The sequence below is a fragment of the Falco rusticolus genome, chromosome 19 (genome assembly GCF_015220075.1).
Source record: "Falco rusticolus isolate bFalRus1 chromosome 19, bFalRus1.pri, whole genome shotgun sequence".
Taxonomy (NCBI): Eukaryota; Metazoa; Chordata; class Aves; order Falconiformes; family Falconidae; genus Falco; species Falco rusticolus.
In genome coordinates, this window is record NC_051205.1 from 1499428 (window position 1) to 1519799 (window position 20372).

The following is a 20372-nucleotide window of genomic DNA, read 5'->3' on the forward strand; positions in this document are numbered from 1 at the left end:
TACGCAACTGCTACATGTTGCAGCTGATGGCTTAGAGGTTTTTCTCCTCACAGAGGAAGTTTTCTGCATAGACTGGGAAGAGCAGAGCCAGCCTAGCTTGGGGAAGCACCTCCTGTTTCGCCCATCCTCATCTAGCTTTTTCCCCTTGGCCATGTCAAATGCATCCTTTGGATGCAGAATCACCCATGAGCAGGAAAAATGCTTTAATATCTATGACAACAGCAGCTCACAACAGAACACAACAGCCTGTACAAGAACAAGCCAGGAACCTCTTAGGGGGAAAAAAAGCGCCACACACAAGTTACTATATCTGTATATATAGCTTCTAGTCCGTGGGAAATTCTGAGATTTAAAATTTTCTCCCTAAATCCCAACGAAAACTCAAATTTCAGAGTTTTCCCACACAGACAAGTCATTTGGAGTGCTCCCTCCCAACCCTGCTGAATCACTTGCTACCCAGCCAAGATGGAACACCCAGATGGTTTCCATCTCAGTTTTCCAGCAGTAAAATATCCTCACCAAAACCCTGATGGACTCCAGCAGGACACAAGCATCTGCCCCTGGCTGAGCCATCTGGGAGATGTCTTGCAGCACCAAACAAACCATTTCTGGGTACTAAATACACTGTAATTCAGCTCTTTTCCCCACCAAGTGCTCAGGTACCGCCACCCCACAGGGCTGAGCAAGGTGACTGTCCCAGCACAAGCAAGGCTTTGCATGTTGCAGCACAAGCAGGAAGGGCAGGTGCAATGGCCAGATCCAGCCCTGCAACCTACCAGGGCTCCAGGAGGGCTTGGAGAGGGTCCAGCACCCTGCAGCAGTTGTGCCATGCCTGTGTGAACAGCAGAGCTGGCTCTTAGGTCCCTTTGGGCTGGACCAAGGTGGTGCCTGCCAAGCAACCAAGTTTGTAGCTGTTTGATATGGCTGAGACGCATGTGAATGCTTTTTGGCTCCAGCTAAAGGACTGGGAAATCCCTTCCCCCGGGGCTCCAGGGTGGGAAAACCTCCAGGCTGCCTGTGCCAGGTCACAGCTGGAGCATCACTGGTCTGATGATACTCAAAGGTGCTCAGGAGTTCAGACTCAGAGAGCATCTCCTGGCTTCCCCAAGCTAAAACCACATACAGCAACCAAAACATATGTCCTGTCCTGATCCTGGGCTCAAACCTGCTGTGAAACACAACAAACCGCATTGTGACAAACCCTGCCATGCCCTCTTCCCGCATCAGCCCGCCACTTGCCTGTAAATGTGTGTTTTGAAAGAGTTTTGCAACCATCGCCAAGCACTGGGTGCCCTGCCAAGGCTCAGGTCCTCAGGGCACAACCAAGCCGGTCACCCTGAACCAGATCTTTTGCTCTCTATGGCTATTGGGCTGCTTGCCCGCTGCCTGGTGCCTGCTTCCCTCTCCTTCCCCTCTGCAGCTCCAGCAAGCTTGCTTAATCCTGGTGGCCTTGGGCCCAGGATTGCAGCCTGCTGCAGCGACTGCAGGATGGCTTCGAGGCACGGCTGGGCAGCAAGGCTTCCCCTGCAAGGAGACCCGCGGAGCCAGGCAAAAAGTCGTGCTAGCGTGCGTTCCCCTGACCCTCAGCAATACCCAAGCTCCCTGGTCACCTTAGTGACTGCGCTGGGATCTGAAAACCAAACAGCTGGGGATCATTCCTGCTGCCTGGTGGGCACATCCAAGGGTCTGGCTGCCATCCCTCTTGGGAAATCCCTGGCCCGTCCCACATCCCGTAACCCATCCTTGCTCTTCCCCACCTCCAGGGTGATAAAATGACCCAAAGTATGGTTTCCTGAAATTGCTACAAAACCCTGCAACTGAGCTGATGGTCCCCGAAACCCTGTTGTGAAATGCTCCAGCCCTTCTCCAGCTGTTTTGTGCATCAAAGCACTCCTGTTGTGAAATGCAGTGCACCCCCACCAGCGAGGGCTGGAGTCTGGGTGGCCACCGTGTGTGGACTGGGGCTGCGTCCCTGAGCAGGGAGACGGTGCTGCCCCATGTCAGCAAGTCTGGAGCTGCCCCCAGGCCTGGCCATGGCCCCGTTTTGGCCTCTACTTTGTGCCTGAGATTAGCATCGTGTCTGGCAGGTTAAACAAACCCCCGAACAAGTCAGCTGAATCAGCAGGCACAGCAGTTTAATGAAGAAGCACTGGAAAATCTCGTTTTGCTCCTGATCTGAGCTGCTCTGAGCCAAAGCAGCTGCGCTGAGTCTCTGCAACACTGAGAAAAAACAACCCCAAACCACAAAGTGAGGCTACAATCCTAAAAAGTAAAAATACACCTTTCAGCCACACCTGGCCTCTGCAGCTCAGCGCATTCCTCAGGTGGGGAGAAACCACCCTTGACACAAGCTGGTGCTAAGCTGAGGAGATGAAATGAAGCTTCTGGAGCCCTGCCAGGTTGGGGACCTGCCCCCTATTATGGGTCTTTCATAAAGAGCTGCTTGATGCGGGCAGGGGGTGGTCCCCCGGCATTGGAGCACTGCCCTCAGTACCAGCTCTGTCCCAGTGTCACACAGTGGACCCTAGCCGCGCCATCAGTGCTGGGCTGTGAGATGCAGTGGGACAGTGGGATGCTTTTGGACGCAGGTGCGGTGCTTGTGTGCACCAGTTCTGCAAGGATGGGGATGCTACGGGGCCAAGCAGTGCTGGCTCACTGGAGAAGTGCAGGCATGATGCTGTGGGTCCCCTTTGCCTCATGGCATGAGAAGACACCCCTACAGAGGAGAGTAAAATAGATGGAATTGAAGAAGCCAAGGGGAATAGACTTCTGTTGAGAGCTGATGGAGAATTGCAGCCCCAATAACCAGGTGGAGGGGGTGAAGGGGACATGGCCATACCCTGGCCACCTCCCTGCCACCCAGCCGAAGAACATGACTCACCAGCCTTGCAGGAAAAGCCACAGAGACCCCTTTTAAGGAACTACCCTGGAGCCTTAAGCAATGCACAAGTATGTCATGAAGATGGACTGGAATTGGGTGAAACAGAGACATTTCACAACCTGTGAGTGGTGCAGGCGGATGGCCAGGCTATAAGAGATGCCGTGCTTGGGACCAGCCCCACTCCAGCCCGAAGGGATCTCGCTACTCTGTCAAGATGAGCAAGGCAAGTGCAATGGTGATGGGCATTTGATGTCTCCATGCTCTTTTCCAGGTGCTTGTTGGGCCATCGGAGGTGCAGGGACCCTCAGGGAGCCTCTCCTCGCTGCGTGAGCTGCCATCAGTTGCTGGCAGAGGATAACCATCTCCACTCAGGCTCATCCAAGCGCTACCCACTAGGAGAGATGCTTCTCCCTGGGAGATGTTCCCCACAGCACATCTGACCAGTGAAGGGGGTCATGGACGTCAGATCTCACACTCTGTAAAGACACAGAGATTTCTGCAGTGCCACCAGCTACTTTGGGAGCCTTGCTCCAGCAGTGCCTGACTGACATAAGGCACCTTGGGAGGGGAAGATTGGCTCTTGAAGATTTGTAGTGCACATCCCAGAGCAGAAGCAGGCAAAGGCTGTGACCCCCTTCAGTCTCCTTTGGCTTGTAGATACAAGAAAACCCAAACCCAGCTCAAATTTATACCCCCCCCAAGAATAACTGAGCAAAACCAGGCTGCGTCCTCATCTGGCGTGAGGCAGGTGGCTGTACTGGAGCCTCACTGGTTTACATCAGAAATCCTCATCTGCTGTGCCTCCTGACATTACTCATTGTAATCGTTTTCCTTCCAGACCTCCCAGACCCAGGAACCGCTCTCCGAGCTGGAGAAGGCCATGAATGTCATCATTGATGTCTTCCACCAGTACTCGAGACGGGAGGGGGACAGAGACACCCTGACCAAGACCGAGCTGAAGCTCATGATTGAGAAGCAGCTTGCGAACTACCTGAGGGTGAGTGGAGTCCCAGCAGGGTTTCTCAGTGCCCACAGGGGGAGGGGGCCACACTGGACCCATCACCCAAATATCTCCAGGATCTGGATTCACCCCCTTCCCACTCTGCTCTATGCCCAGACCCTCCCTGCTGCTTTCCAAACATGCTCCGTAAAGACGGATGAAGGAAACCCACACAGGTCTGGGTGAACCAGATATTTACCCTCGTCACCTTATCTGTAGAAATCAGGATCATATTGCCTGAGAGGTCCTTTACCATCCAGGAGCAGTGAATCACTGCGGTACCCAAAGCAATGGGTGACAATGACACAAGGCTGGAACCACTCAACACCGGGCTATTGGGGACCTGGCACTTGTGGGTGTCCCAGCAAGGCTGGGGAGAGTCTTGAGCTGTGAGTGATGGGACTTCACCCTCATCGTGTCCCTTTGCAGAATGTGAAAGACAAGGCCACCATTGACGAAATCATGAAAGACCTCGACATCAACAAGGATGCGCAGCTCAGCTTCTGCGAGGTGATGCTGCTGATCATCCGTGTGACCATTGCCACCCACGAACACCTCCATGAAGTCGAGGACCAGCAGCAGCAGCAGCAGCACAAACACCAGCACCAGCACCACCACCACTGAGGCAGGATGTGGTCCCTGGCCAAAGGCACCCATGTAGTGTTTGCAGCCCCCAGCTTTCTCCTCTCCATCCCCCCTCCCACCTCCCTCCTTTCCTTCCTTCCAGTTTGATGATTTTGCTGCCAAATAAAGATTTGCCCTGAGGCTGTCAGAACTCTGTGTCTGCGTGGGTTTTCCTCCAGGCAAGTCCTGCACCTTGCTCTCTCCCAGTATGGCTTTAAACTGGGCAAATCCACCTTGGAGACAGGCTGCAGGTTCACGGGGGTGAGGTGGACGCCTGGGGAGAGCAGGGTGCATTGCAGTGGGTGTGCACGATAATCCTTACATTATAATGTGCTCTGTAGATCAGGGAAGGCAGTAAAATTTGACAAGTCTTTGCATTTCCAACTAGAAAAAAAGCCCATTTTGGCCTGAAAACACTCTGCATGTTCTCCCAGGACTGAGGTCTCCTGGTAGGCAAGAGCTGGAAGGAAGGATGGGGATGGATGAGCACTCTTTTCTGGAGGAGCAGCTTTTTAGGGCACTTTTGCTCTGCAGGGCCCTGGTGTGGGGCTGGAAGCATTTAGTTGTAGTGCTACAGCCGGCAGTGGGGGCCAGCCACCGGGTTTTGGGCGGACAAGATCCGAGAGCAACCCCAGCTCCTCACTCTGAGCATCCTGAGCTTGCACTGAGGAGGCGCCTGTGATTAACAGCTGCTTTCCCAAGCGGTTGGCTGGACATGCCTGTGACACTGCTGAGCAGCCTTCCCCCTGCATGCTTACAAGCGTGTTTTAGAGGCAGGGGAAAAAAAGGAACAGTTGTGATTTCCTAAGGGTGAGTCAAACCCCTGAAATTGCAAGGATCCTGCCTCAAGCTTCCCCAAACCAGCAGCGCTGAAGCAAGCCCACTGGTTAACACAAGACTGCCCCAAGTTTGCTTCACCACTGCTGGCCAGGTTGCTTCAGCTTCCTTTGGAGTCAGTTTTGACATCTGAAGCATCACTTTATTACAAGGTAAAAAAAAAAGGATCTGCTGCAGGGACCATTCAGCTCTATCTGAGCCTGCACAGGGTGGTAGGTCCCATCTGGAGCCAGATCCTGCACCCAACACTCAATCCTGCACCCCAAAATGGGTCATGCACCCCATCCTACAGCACTTTAGGGTCTCTGGAGAAGGTAAGAGCCCTACACCCAAGGGAGAGAGTGGAGCTGGTTTGTTGCTACCACCCTGTCAGGGCAGAAGCACATCAACTCCAAGAACCAAGCTGCCCCCAGGGCTGGCCTATAAGGACATGCCCAGCTTTCAGGACAAGGGTGGTTTGAGTCCCATTTGCAGCAGATCAGCTTTCCAGAAGCTCATCACCCTGCATGTGGGTGGTCAGCCTTTCTTTACTCTGCAGAAGAGGGGTCTCCCCATGCAGGGAATTCATGCACACAAATCTGGGTGCTGGGAGCACCCACAAACCACCCTGGGACCCTCCCCCAGGATCCAGCCTCAGAGCTCACAGGGCTGATGCAACAGGATATTTGCCAACACAGTGGGACTTCACGCTCCCCTGAAACCCAGGGTGCAGGACTCCTGTTGTGTCACCCACCAAGGCTGTTGGACCATTGCACTGGAGGTGGTGAAGAACCAGCCACCCCACACCCTGAGCGCAGGAGGACCAGGGCACCAACACAGGGTTGTGAGCAAGCAGAGGAGACCGCCACGTCCTCCTGTAATAGCAGAGCAGTCCCCAAATCCATATGTACCCTTTCACCCCAGCAGAGCTTGCAGCTCCCAAACAGAGAAGATGCCAAAGCAATGCAAGCAAGGTGGTGTTGGATACATGCCAACCGTGCTTGTGGGGATGCTTCCCCATCCTGACTTTTATTTCTGTGATGGTGCTCAAGTGATAACCATCTGTGATGGTCATATCCAGATCCCAATAGTTAGATCTGACTCAAAGGGAATTTGGGGGAGACATAACACAACAGTCAAGGGGGCCATTGTGAACGGCGTGCCAACTTAAGTGCTGGTCAAGGTCCGACTCAAGCCAAGTGCGAGAGAAACTAATTTCTGCAGTTGGCATGCAAATGTGACCGAGTTGATTATTTTACTCCATAAAGAGCAGATGGCCCCGTGCCTGCTGAACCCTCCTGCATGGTGGCCAGCTGCACGCCAGGACCTCCCCCTCAGCAGGGATGCCTCTCAAGGTTACTCCTCAAGGCTGAGGGATTGCTTACTGAGAATCTGTTACGGCAATGAATCGATAGCATGCTAAACATTGAAGCATTAGCTAAGCAGTATAAAGGATTGATTGAGCATGTATAATCCTTTGGACATGAACCGTTGGCCAAGTTTGAGACTAAGTCTGAATCTAGGCACGCCTGAGCTCCCCTCTGAGAAGGGGTTTGGAACACAGGGGGGTCCTTTCTCAACCTCATGATGCAACGGGAAGGTCTTCCCAATAGTTTTGTTTGCCCCAGTGCGGTAAACAATCCGGTGTACCTTGCCATTGACTCTTGTTAAACCATCACCACATTTACCATCAAACATCAAAATCTAACGTCAAACTTGACCAAATCCCTGGATTTTATGCCAACAAACATATCGCTATATCTGTCTTAACGAGTGCAGCGCATCATCTGTGACCGGGCTGTACCCCGTGCCGCAGGGGAACGCTCGCCCAGGCTGACGGGCAGGATGCTCTGCTGCCCACTGCCTGCCTGGGGATGCTCCCCAGGTTCCGCGAGCAGCACACAGCAGGAGGCGGGGGGGGGGGGGGCAGCCCCCAGCCCCAGCTGACCTTCGCCCCCAGGTTATAAGGCAGCATTTGGCCTCTGCAAGCTGAGGCTCGGGCTCCTGCTGCCACCTGGTGGCATGTGCCACCGCGGCGGTCGGGGTAGCCACCAGCCCCAGCGCAAGCCAAGGAGCCCGTGCTCCTGGCCAGGATTGCACCCCAGGGCGGCCGAGGCCACGGACCACAGGCAGTGCCCCCCCCCCCCCCATCGTATCCCTTATATCTACATCACCAGTGCTGTTTGCAATTAGCAGGAATATTTTATTTACGTGTCTGAAACAAAACCTGATTTTTGGGGCTAAGTTGGCATCGTTAGGACACACACTGATCTGCAAACACCCAAAACTCCTCTCTCACTCCCCACCCCCCACTCAAACACCCATGCACTCTTGCTGGTGAAGGCTTCTTTCTTTCTCACCACCACATCAGCTTTTCTTACCTGCATCCTACAGGGAGCAGGAGGAGGGAGAAGCGCTGCAGTTCCTCCAGGGTACAGCTGAACACAGCACACAAACGCTGGATGCAGATACATGCTAAATCTACCTCCTTTCCCTGTTTGGGGGGGAGTTATACCCCACACCCCTCTTCCTGAGCTTCGCCCTGGTGATGTGCAATGCCATCAGCTTGTGTTCATGCCCTGCCAAGTGTCCCAGCCTCCACCTTGCCCAAGGACAATGTCTCCCCTAACTGCCACCCTACCCTGTCCCATCAAAACAGCCTTGGAGTGGCCCTGCCAGCTCCTCACAGTGCTGACTCCCTCCCAAAGCACCCAGACTGGAAAAGAAAAGTTGAGACTGACAGGGCTGGGTTTTATGAACGACTCTGCAACAAGAGGATGTGATCCAGCTGGGGCTGAGCTGGGTCCCAGCTGGGAGGCACAGCTCAGTCCCAGCTGGGAGGTACAGCTCAGCCCCAGCATCCCCCTCCTGCATGGCTGCCTTGCCCACCACAGACCCCCTCCACCTGCTGCAGACACCCTTCACCCCCTCCAGACCCATCCATGTGGGGTCAGCAGCCCGGTGGCTGACACAGGAAGGGTTGTGCAATGCTCAGAGCTGTGGAAAGCTGGGACTTTGATGTACCATGTGCATCACATTTGCTATCAGTCTAGACACGCTGATAGGGATGAGCACAGTGGGGTAAAACTGGTTGGTCCCGGCATGCTGGTGAGGCCCGTGGCCAGGAGCTGACCTGGCATCACGGTCAAAGCAGTGCTCAGAGCCCAGCAAAGCCAGCCTGACGCTGCTGTGGATGGGGACGTGCTGCCGCAGGATGGCATCGTGGTGGCAGCAGGCTCAGAGGGAGTAGCTGGCGGAAGGAACTTGCTCAGGGTGATTCAGAGCAATTTTCCTCCTAATTCCCCTCATCCCCTGGGCAGATGTGTGCTAATCAGGGCGGTAGCGGCAGAGGGAGGAGGACGGTGGTTGTAGGTGCCATTGCCATGTGTTGCCCTTCTCTGCAAGCGTTTCCTGCCTGGTGCAGTGGCTTCTGCACCACCGTGCCTGGCCACCCCCCCAGCATCCCCAGTCCTGGGGTCCTTTTCACACCTGGCTGTGCACCATCCCCATGGCAGAGAGATGCTCTTCCAAGATCACTATACAGAGATAGAGACCTGCCAACATAAAGCCTTAAACCCTGAGTTCTTGGCCATCGGCATGACTCCAGCCCATGAGAAACGCTCCTTTGCCTACGTCTCCATCAAAGGCATGGCCAAGAGCAGCAGGTGGTCCAGCTTATGGGAGAGACGTCGTGGGGATGTCTGTCTCACTGTGGGGTTTGTGCTAAGTGACCTGGCAAGGCTGTACCCCAGAAGGTTGCGGGGTAAATTGTGCTGCTGTCTGTGCCCAGTTGCCTGGCTGTCCCAAATACAGCCCTGAAGTGAGTCCCCAGGGCTGGGGGCTCTCCCAAAAGCTCCAGCTCAAGGGAATCATACATGTGAGAGCAGTCCCTGAGCTGATCCAGCTCCCACCGAAAGCATCCATGTGCCGGGCAGCACTTGCTGCAGAGGGCTTGCAGTGACTTGCTGCCTCTTGCCTCACTGTGCCAGGGTAAAATTTAGCTCTAGACCGTGGTCTGCATCTCATTTACAACCCACTTAATTGCAGAGACGTCTTGTGCCGTGCTGGCAGTGTCAGCAGTGGTACGGGGGCGGCACAGGTTGGCTCCAGCAACCCCTCCTCACCCAAACACGCTGCTGTGAACCTGCCCCTGCAAATGCCGCCTGGGAAGATTGATGCAGAGCATGATCTCATCTGGCTACGTACCCTATCTGACAATCTTGGGATGGTGCCTAAGCCCTTAATGAAAGCTGGCACACCCTTCATAGCAGGGAAGGCTTGTTACACCCCCTTTCCAGGTGAGCAAACCTGGGGTCATTGACTTCTCTGAGACCACACAGAGAACTGGCGGAGAGCCCAGCATCCTGTCACGGCTGCTACAGCATCCCTGCAGCCCCTGTGCCTTGTTCTGCCCTTGGGAGCTCTGGGGCAGCCTGGCCTCATGCAAGCCTCGGTGTGCTCCATCAGGGCTGACGTGCAGCCTGGCCCCATGCATGGCTGGGTTTGATCCATCGGGGCAGAAATGCAGCCTGGGGACCCATGTATGGCTGGGTTTGATCCATCAGGGCTGACGTGCAGCTTGGCCCCATGCACGGCTGGGTTTGGTCCATCGGGGCTGATGTGCAGCCTGGCCGCATGCACGGCTGGATTTGATCCATCAGGGCTGACGTGCAGCCTGGTCCCATGCACGGCTGGGTTTGATCCATCAGGGCTGATGTGCAGCCTGGTCCCATGCACGGCTGGGTTTGATCCATCAGGGCTGATGTGCAGCCTGGTCCCATGCACGGCTGGGTTTGGTCCATCAGGGCTGATGTGCAGCCTGGTCCCATGCACGGCTGGGTTTGGTCCATCGGGGCTGACGTGCAGCCTGGCACCGAGGGCACGATGCTGGCACGGGCGGTGGCTGTACCTGTCCCAGTGAGATGTGTGGGAAGTGACTTTCCCGCGGGAGGGAGCTCATAATCCTGTTGGTGATGGCCACCTGGGGCTGGTGTCACGGGGAGTCCCCATGCTGTCATCCCTCACAGGAGCATGTTGCCCTGTTTGCAAAGCAGCTCAGTGTTCTTTCTCCTTTCTAGCAGAAGAAATCCAGCACTGCCGCCATCATCCAAGCTGGGCAAACATGACTGCAGTCTGGGCCCAGTGGCAGCCCACATGAGACAGCCTCAAAAATAAGATTAAATACACCTTTTCTGCAGGATTTTTTTTTTTTAATGACATTTTCTAAGCTTCAGCATTGCAAAGCCCTGTGAACTCAGAAATCACCTTGGTCGCAAAGGAAAAAAAACAACCTTTTGGGGGAAGCTCAATGCAAACTTTCATCTATGAAGAGAACCTCTGATTAGCTTTTGTTGGTTGGGATTTTTTTTATTTTATTTTTTTTTTATCCAAGGAGATGTCTCCAGTGCAAACCCCTGTGCAAAACCCTGCTCCCCCTGCTCGGGTCCCGGAGCAACGCCTGCGGAGAGCAGAGCTGCACACTGACCTACATACAACTTTCCCAGGTGTGCTGGTAAACATCCTCCCCAGGGAAGGATAATGAGGGAGGCTCCCTGGGAAGCGCAGCAATGCAGAGAGGCAGCCAGAGAACAGGACTGACCGGAAGGAATCCTCACCCTCCACCCACGCCCCGGCAGCCTGCAAGGAGCTTGCACAGAGCTGCTCCCACCAGTCCCATCTGCACCCGTCGGCTGGTTGATGCAAGTGAGCAGGGTGAGTCTCCGCCGTTTCTTTTTGTACTTGAAATGAGCTTTTATGTTTTCAGGGTCATTTTGCAACCCGTCCTTCCCAGCAGGGCTCAGGGCAGCATGGTCTAAAGACACAAGCACAAGGATGAGCTGCCCGGACTCCCTCTGCCCAGCCCCGAGCGCGGCGGGTGTGGAGACACGGCACTTTCCGTAGCTGCAAGAGCTGATTCATTCAACCCGACAAGTTCCTGAGATGGCTACAGGGAGCTTCCTCCTTTTAATTTAAGCAGGGAGTAGGGATGTGGAGAAATGAAGTAAATTAAGGTGAAAGTCCTGAGAGTAGCAAGGGCAGCCCAGCTTTCAGCATCCAGCAAAAGGAGGTTTCTTTTTACCTTTGGCAAAGAAATTTAGAAAGGCTGAAGCTGAACTGAATAAGTTTTGAGTTATTGGAAGGGGACGCGGGGGTTTTCCTATGGGGCAGAGCTGTCCCTGCCACCTCGCTCTGTCCTCAAGTTTTGCTCCTCTCCAGGACTAGAGACATGTCTAAGCTCATCAAAGCCATCACTGACATGATGGAGAGTTACCAGGGCAATGCCAGGAAGGGGAAGAAATCTGAGCCATTCAGTAGAAGTGAGTTCAAGAAGCTGATCCAACAGGAGTTTGCTCCTGTCAAGGTAACTGTACGGGCTGGAGGGTGCAAACATGGATGGGAGAGGTGCTGGGGTGATGTTTAGGGGTGGTCGGGAGTGCTGAGGGGTCCTGCAACACTCACCCTACATCCAGGGTTGCAATCGGATTTCTCCAATATTTGATTTTTCTGGGATTCAGCATCATGGGCAATTTCCTTGGGTTTGCATTGCAAGGCAGCACAGTTCCCATGGAACCTTCCTGGTCCCACTGTCCCCATTTTCCTGCAGAGAATGGGAGGGTGAGGGTGAGGAAGAGATGCCTGGTCCTGCTGCGCCTCTGTTTCCTCCCTGGGCAAATCCAGGTGTAATACCACACTATAAAACCTCAGCACTGGCCTCTGCAGCCTCCTCTGCCTGCTGCGACTATCCTTTCTGTTGCATTGCCCTTGCAATAAGGGGCCCCAGACCTCACTCTGCCACCTTGCCCCTTTGGGAAGGTCTGATGGGCTCCTTTCCTCTCAGAGGTCACCCACCAGCAAGTACAGATACATCACCAGCCTGCCGGATTCGGACTTGGAGCCCATGAACAAGAAGGAGAGGGGCTCTACCAAACACTCTGTGTACTGAAGGGTGGCCGCTGCTGCTCCTGGACCACAGAGACAAGGAGGTAAGGGAGAGCTCAGGGAGCTCAGTGAGCAGGCAAAGCCCCCAGACAGTGTTTGCGTTGCCTGGTGAGGTGGGGATGGATCCTTCCTTGGGACTGGTGTCACCCTGATGTGGTGCATAGCTCTCCATGTCTGCTTTACCCCTTGTCCCAGCAAGCCCAATCCATCGGGGAGGATGGGATGGAGGCAGGAGCTGGAATCCAGCTCCATGGGGACCTAGAGAGTATTTAATCAGCTCTAATAATTCCAATAAAATCGCACAATTATTTGGCACAAGCTTAGTGCACAGCACAGGTATTGCAGGGTGGGCGGTGGGGAAATGGAGGCTGGCGGGGAGGGATGCCAACCTCAGCAGGGCTTTGGGGTGGTCACAGGCGAACTGCCCCCCCCGGGTTTTCTTTCCTCTCCTGTAGGATCCCTGAATTGCCCTGTGGGCAAAGGACAGAGGTGCCAGCAGCATGTGGGCACGGTATGATCACCTTTTGGGCTTTCTCTGCTCCTCCAGTGCAGGCAATGCCTGCCCTTGCACCATTGATGGCGCAGATGTGAAGACCGTGCCCCACTTCATGTATTACCTCCATGAGGCAAAAATAACCCTGGGTCTCTTGTTTTGTCCCGATGCTCCACAGGTTTCTCTCTGGGGTGCTTTGCCAATGCAGCTTGAAGGCTGGGGGTGGGTGGGTGGGGGCAGATTTGCTGTTTTCTTCTCATAAACACAACGGTAGAGCAACGGCTGGCATATCAACCCCTTCCTCCATGAGCTCCTTTTGTTTTTAATGGGTAGAAAGTGAAAAATCACAAGTCAATAGGGCTGGAATGAGCCATGCAATTAGTTGACTCAGGCTGTACAGTAATAATGAATAAAGAGCGGCAGTTCTTCAGGGAAAATTAAAGGTCTATGGATGGCAGTTCATCTCCAGCTCCTTTGAAGTCAACAGCAAAATTCCCACAGGTCTGGGGGAGAGATGTCCAAAATGCACCTCAACACTTTATGAGGATGTTTCAGTCTAAGAAATGCAGCTGGGGCAGCATGTTGGCCGTTTTTTCCATTAAAAAAAGGGAAGCACAGCCTTCTTTTATTATTATTTTTTTTAAATTATTATTTTATGGAAATCTTTCACCTATGTCTTCATGTAATTAACCTGCACAGCACTGCACAAAGAAATGTTACCAACAGTGAGTGGCCAGTGGGTGAAGAAACAGGGCTGCTTTCCTCAGCTGTGCTTGGTTAAAATGTGGCTCCTGATACATATTCCAACTACCCAAGGCTGTTTTAGTAGCAAGGGGGATGGTAGAAACCCTGAGTTTCACTGGAAAAAAGTACCGCAGGTAGTTATCAGGTCTGTAGTATTTATATCCCCATCTGCAAGTTTCTGGAAAATCGGGGAAGATGTGGTTTCTGGCAAGGAGTTGCTTTATGATCATTGTGCTACAGGGATGGATGTTTTCTGCAGTAGATTATCCCTCTCCAGCTAATGAGTGCAGGATCTGGTCCTTCAGCTGTCACCTGTCTGAATGGGTTAATACATCAGCCGTCTTAACCGTGATGTTGCTGCATTGTAAATATCCAAATATTTTTTTTTGGGGGGGCTTATTTTTCTCCTTCTTACATAAATGGTTGTAACACCAGAAAAAAGCAATAAAAACTGTACAAGACAATGCCTGCCTGATTTTTGTGAGCCACCTGGTGATCACCAGCAGTCTCCCTGGGTAGGAAGTTGCCCAAAGCTGTTGTGGTGGGGAAGTCCCAGGGGGATGGGGCAGGGATGCAAAGCCCTGGGGTTCTGGCAGCACTGGGGGTACCCACAACCCATGCCATGCTCGGGGTGTAGGGCCCAGACGGGACATGCTGTGGGATGGGGAGATGTTCTTGTGCTTCCCCTATGACTTGTTGGTCCCGGCTGATGGACGAGAGCAGAGCTGGTGAGCACCCAACAATGATCCATACCAACCATGGGTGATGACTGGAGCATCATGAGGGTTCAGAGATAAACCAGCCCTGCACAAATAGCATGACCATGTTTGTTAATCCAGCTATGTCCTTATAGCATGTGTGGAAAAGAAGGATGAGTAGCTTAAGGAAATGCCAACACAAGAGAGATCTGGGAAATTTAATGCTTTATTGTCTCATGGACACCTCCTGGGGCCAAAGCCCAGCCTGATGCATCAGGCGGAGGCACGAGTGATGCCACTTGCCAGAGCACGATGGTCCTGGAGGGCAGGGGAGGGGGTTTGTAGCCGGGCAACCTCGGGGCTTGCAAAGCTTTGCGGAGGCTGGAGGGAGCTGGTCTGTGCCTGGCTTTGCTGCAGGAGCAGGGTTGTGGGGGACACCCCATCACTTCATCTTCTGCGAGGGCAGCTGGTGGATCTGCTGCTGTTGCTGCTGCTGCTGCTGCGGGACCTGCATCTGTGGCGTCCTGTGGCAGCTGGACCCACCGGAGCTGTGGCAGCCGCCACCACCGGAGCTGTGACAGCCACCACCACCGCCGGAGCTGTGACAGCCGCCACCGCCGCCGGAGCTGTGACAGCCGCCACCGCCGCCGGAGCTATGGCATCCACCGCCACCACCGGAGCTATGGCAGCCACCGCCACCGCTGCTGTGACATCCACCACTGCTCTGGCGGGTGTAGCGCTCCTGGCTGTGGCACTGGTCCCTGTCCTGGCGGGAGCACATCGTTGTGTTTGGGGGTGACCTGTAGGGAGAGAGGAGCTGTCAGGGACTACTGCATGTCCTACTGCCTTGGTTGTCCCAGTGCCCCAATCCTGCAGCCCTTGTGCCTGCCCTGTTTGTGATCCCACCCCCTGCACTCCTGTGCAGGATCCTGGGAGACCCCCCAGGTCTGGAGCAGTGCCCTGCATCCACTGATGGAGGATTCCATCAGCTGGGTGTAAGCAGTACAGCATGGCCCAGCCGTGAGACAGATCCTCATCTCTGATCTCAGAGCATCCCCGCACACAGTACTGGGGTTTGCACTAAACCCGTGCTCTGTATCGCTGCCCTGTGAGCATGCTCGCACCCCAGCAGCAGGGTTTGCATTAAACCCATGCTCTGCATCCCGCTGCACTGCGAGCATCCTCGCACCCCAGCAGCGGGGTTTGCATTAAACCCGTGCTCTGCATCCCGCTGCACTGCAAGCATCCTCGCACCCCAGCAGCAGGGTTTGCATTAAACTCATGCTCTGCATCCCGCTGCTCTGCGAGCATCCCTGCATGCATGCAGCAGCAGGGTTTGCGTTAAACCCGTGCTCTGTATCCCTGCTGCCCTGCGAGCATCGTCGCACCCCAGCAGCAGGGTTTGCATTAAACCCGTGCTCTGCATCCCTTGCTGGGAATTAAGTCCCCAAGGAAGGCAAATCCATCTGCGCTGCCAGACTTACCTGAGCTCAAAAGGAAAGCAAGTGGATGGAATGAAGATCCTGGGACAGGAGCAGTTTTATAGACATCTCAGATCCCTTGTCCCCGGAAATGAGGCAGCTCTCTGTCATAGCAGTCTATTAATTTAATACCCAATCCCCATCAAACCGCCCTCTGTTTACATTGCTTGCCTGACTCACTCGTGATGGGTATCACTCCTTTTTTATCTGTTTCCTGTGCCACATAAGTATCTAATTGTCAGCCTCACCTGTCCGTAATAGGAAAACCTGTGGGTGCCTGGGTTTCCAAAGGCCGTCTTTGGGGTTTGTTTTGTTAAATTAAATCCAGGCATAATTATAACCCCATGTCATGAGGCTCTGCTCTCAGAGTCTAATCCCTGCTATTGAGCAGGCACCAGATAAAGCCAGAAATAATCCAGGCAAAAAAGAGTAGAAAGTTGCCCTCTTTTCTCCCTGAGATGCTTGGTCTGAAAGATCCTCCATGGCCATGGGGACAGCCAGCGGGGTGAGGACAAGGTCCTCCTGGGATTCCTCTAGAGAAGGGTCTCAGGTATTCAGCAGAGGTTTTCTGGCTCCTCTCCTTGACTTAAAGGGTGTGAATTCCCCCCCCAGAAGGCATCTAAGCAGCCAGAAGATGGTCCTGGGGACTGTTTAAAGCCTTGCAAGTCCTGTTACGTTCACATACATCAGAACAAGCTCCTTGAGGGCTTAGTTGACAAAGACTGGCTATTTCCATTCTCTTAATGACAAAGATCAGGGAATGAAGACCGAGGAATTAAAAGACCCATCTGGTGCTGCCTGCTTCATCGGTCCATCTTCTGGAGCCAAGCTGGAGCTCCACAGATGGCCCTTCTGCACAGCCATGTCCTGGCTGAAAAGCTGCCCAGCACTTCATCGCCACACAAAGTACATTGACCTTTAAAGGGCCACAGCTCCTTATTTACAGGATAAAGGCAAGAAAAAGTCTGAGATAGAAGATGACACCGGCAGCCACACAAACAAACATGAAGATCCACCTTGTTGCCCAAAAGAAATGCTTTGGCAGCTCTCCAAGGGAGGAGGGGATAGCACTGGGGCTTGGACTATTTGGACTGGAAGCCAATGTCTTTCCCAAGGCACACGTCAACTAGTGCTATTTCGTCGTGCTCAGCACCGCTAGTGGCATTGAAAATTAGCTCCTTCCTGCTTCTTCTGGAAGCTGTTGGGTGGCTCCTGCCTGGCTCCAGGCAAACACACCTTGGCAGGGGGTTGAGCTGGCGCTGGGGTCCCTGTGCACGTGGACCAGCTTGATCAGGGGAGGATGTGGTGACAAGGGAATGAAACCTCCCTTGGGGCTGCAAGTGTCCCCAGGGCATGAATGGATCATGCTACTCACATTGGAAATTTTGGATACTTGGAAGTGTCCATCACGAACCTCCCACCTGGTGCAATGGTCATCCGTCTTACCCAAGGGGTCAGCAATGGGGAGGATTGCAAAGCTCTCCTCCAACCTCCTAGACCTGTGGCTCACCCAGCACGACATGCAGCCGGCATTTACTGTGCTGACTGCCACTGATGTCATAAAATTTCGTACAGAAACTGGTGGCTGCAATTGTAATTAGCAGAGGAACTGGGTAGACACCCACTTGGAGCTGTGCGCACTGCAGGCGGAATCCATGTGGCTGTTGGAGCAAGTGCGTGCATGCTCAGGAGGGGCTGGCTCCTGTGCAGGCTGAGCACAATGTTCACAGAGCTTCTTGCTATTGCTCTGTGCATCCCTCCTTCTACCCAAAGTAATAACCAGTGACTAAAGTCTGAGGGAAAAATGCATTTCTTTCTTTCTTTTTTTGTTTACATTTCTTTTTTTTTGCATTTCTTCCAGTTTTTGTCTTTTCTGGAGGATATCTGTAGCAGTCGTGTCTTGCCCAGGTCAGGGGTGATGTTCTGCACAGGAGAGTTTAATGATGATTTGCTTTTCAGGTGATGAGCTCATGCATTCAATGAGAAAGGACATATATTTTCAGTATAACCAACCCTGTACCAAGTTTCATAACGGCTGGTGTTTTTCTTGCCGTCCCCAGCCTCTCAGACGTGCTAATTCAGCTTTCAGTTAAAAGAAATCACATCAAAATGGAAGCAGAGAAGCCTCTGTCCTTTTTTATTGTGGTTATAAGAGAAAAAAAAAAAAAGTATTTTTTAGGTTAAAAACCTAAAAGGCAAAGGAAAGGAACCTCAAAACATAGTAATCCCTTCTAGGGTTTTCTTGGGACGAGCGGGGCTGGCGGCAGGGCTCCCCTCCCTCAGGCTCTGCACTGGGCTGTAACACATCTGGGCCAGGCTCTGCGCAGCTCCCAGCTGCAAAACCCCTTCCCTGGTTGCCTCCCTGCCTTTCCAGCAGCACCCCTGCCAGGTCCTGGCTGTGCCGGGAGGTGGATTCAGCTTCTCTCCCTGCCAGCTCTTCCCTTGACTCTTTGCAACCCTTAGTTCAGCTCATGGAGGAGGATTATCTGCCGAGTTCATCTGGCATGTGTGTGACGAGCTCCAGAAAGCACGAGAAGACTTTGCTGGGTTCAAGAGCACTGTTTTACGCAGCAATATCATTCTCCCTAAAATGCAATGCTAAATGGGCTCCTTGTGCACACGTGGTGATGGGCTGGGTGCTTTCCCAGGGGTGTCTTCCCCTGGTTAAGGTACATGACCTGCTAGCGGCTGTATAGACCCTATGGCCAAATCGCAGAATGGTCAGGGCTGGAAGGGACCTCTGGAGATCATCTACTCCAACCCCCGGCTAAAGAAGGTTCTCCTAGAGCCGTGTCCAGGCAGGTTTGGAATGTCTCCAGAGAAGGAGACATTCCTCTATAGCCAGCTGTGTCTCTATAGCATGTGTGGAAAAGAAGGATGAGTAGCTTAAGGAAATACCAACACAAGAGAGATCTGGGAAATTTAATGCTTTATTGTCTCATGGACACCTCCTGGGGCCAAAGCCCAGCCTGATGCATCAGGCGGAGGCACGAGTGATGCCACTTGCCAGGGCACGATGGTCCTGGAGGGCAGGGGAGGGGGTTTGTAGCCGGGCAACCTCGGGGCTTGCAAAGCTTTGCGGAGGCTGGAGGGAGCTGGTCTGTGCCTGGCTTTGCTGCAGGAGCAGGGTTGTGGGGGACACCCCATCACTTCATCTTCTGCGAGGGCAGCTGGTGGATCTGCTGCTGTTGCTGCTGCTGCTGCTGTGGGACCTGCATCTGTGGCGTCCTGTGGCAGCTGGACCCACCGGAGCTGTGGCAGCCGCCACCACCGGAGCTGTGACAGCCACCACCACCGCCGGAGCTGTGACAGCCGCCACCGCCGCCGGAGCTGTGACAGCCGCCACCGCCGCCGGAGCTATGGCATCCACCGCCACCGCCGGAGCTATGGCAGCCACCGCCACCGCTGCTGTGACATCCACCGCTGCTCTGGCGGGTGTAGCGCTCCTGGCTGTGGCACTGGTCCCTGTCCTGGCGGGAGCACATCGTTGTGTTTGGGGGTGACCTGCGGGGAGAGAGGAGCTGCCAGGGACTTTCCTTTCCTGCTTCTGCTCTTCCAGGGCAGACAAATCTGCCTATATATTTATCCAGTCTTAGCCAGAACCCCCAACTGCCTTTAAACTTCTCACCGTCTTCTTGTACCACCTGCGGTATTGCCCTGCTGAAGGTACTGCTGGAGACGGTGGGAGCATCCAGAGCTGCGGACCATGGCTGGCTTTCCAAAGCAGAGCCATCTTGCTCCCAGAGGCAAGGGAGAATCCCCCCAGAGCCTCCCTCCAACCCCAAATGTCTCTGCTCTCTTTGGCATCCCCCACGCTCCTTCCTCACCCCACCTCCCTCCTCCAAGCACCCGCAGAGCAATCCCCAACCTCCAACACAAGGTGCTGGGCTCAGCCTGCTCCAAACCCATCCCCTTCCCAGCCAGTTTCAAACACTGCCCTGAGCCTGCAGCCCCGCAGCATCACCCCTCTTACCTGAGATGCTCGTACAGCGAAGGGGTAAGGAGGGAATGAGGCTTTCCGGGACACGAGCGTTTTTATACCCTCTCTGCACATCCCATCTGGAAATGAAGCACCTCCCTGTCACAGAGGTCTGCTGGTTCATTTAATTCATCGATGGCTTTTTTTTTTTTTTTGCCTCCCCACTTTTCAGGTTACTCGCATGACTCACCTCATCTGTGCTGGGTATTGCCTCTTCCTACCGGTCGTCTTTCCTGTGCCGCAGAAATATTTAATTGCCAGCTCTACCTGTGCTTAGCTCCAGTGGGGGAGTAGTGTGGGTGGCCCTGGTTTCCACAGCTTTGCCAGTTTGTTTTTGGTCTTGCTCTCAGCTGGGGAATGCTTTGCGTTTAGGGGAGGGATGTCCACGGCTAAATCACACCATTCTTTTAAAATGCCTTGGGGTGCTCTAGTGCTGCAAATGCCCATAAGCCAAGAGAGTCCTATAAGTGCCAACAGCACCTTTGGCATGGAAGACTACTCTTCCTCAGCAGCAATTTGACTGATTCCACTGTTGGCTCATTTCTCTTAAAACCAGCTGAAATATGGTAGAGTAGTGAGGAGGGGGAAAAGATAACCCCTATACAACGTTTTTGTTGGTCAAAAGTTTCCTGCTGTTACAAGAAGAACCAAAGGCAGTTGGGATTCTTATTTTTGGAAGGGGGAAGACCTGCCCAGAGTAGTGATCCAGGATTAGTG

General features: G+C 53.7%; 3 protein-coding genes across 3 annotated transcripts; 1 reads left to right on the top strand and 2 right to left on the bottom strand.

Annotated features, from left to right (window-relative positions):
* Positions 1–3008: 3008 nt before the first annotated feature.
* On the top strand, positions 3009–4656 carry LOC119140213 (protein MRP-126-like). Its single transcript, XM_037371298.1, has 3 exons — positions 3009–3104; positions 3720–3878; positions 4311–4656. The coding sequence occupies exons 1-3, from the start codon at positions 3096–3098 to the stop codon at positions 4503–4505; spliced, it is 363 nt and encodes a 120-aa protein (XP_037227195.1). The 5' UTR covers positions 3009–3095; the 3' UTR covers positions 4506–4656.
* A 9981-nt stretch (positions 4657–14637) lies between these two features.
* Positions 14638–14976, bottom strand: LOC119159259 (loricrin-like). The gene has a single exon (XM_037411926.1). The coding sequence runs from the start codon at positions 14974–14976 to the stop codon at positions 14638–14640; it is 339 nt and encodes a 112-aa protein (XP_037267823.1).
* A 3846-nt stretch (positions 14977–18822) lies between these two features.
* LOC119159258 (loricrin-like) lies at positions 18823–19161 on the bottom strand. Its single transcript, XM_037411925.1, has one exon. It carries the CDS (start codon positions 19159–19161, stop codon positions 18823–18825), a length of 339 nt encoding a protein of 112 aa, XP_037267822.1.
* Positions 19162–20372: the final 1211 nt, after the last annotated feature.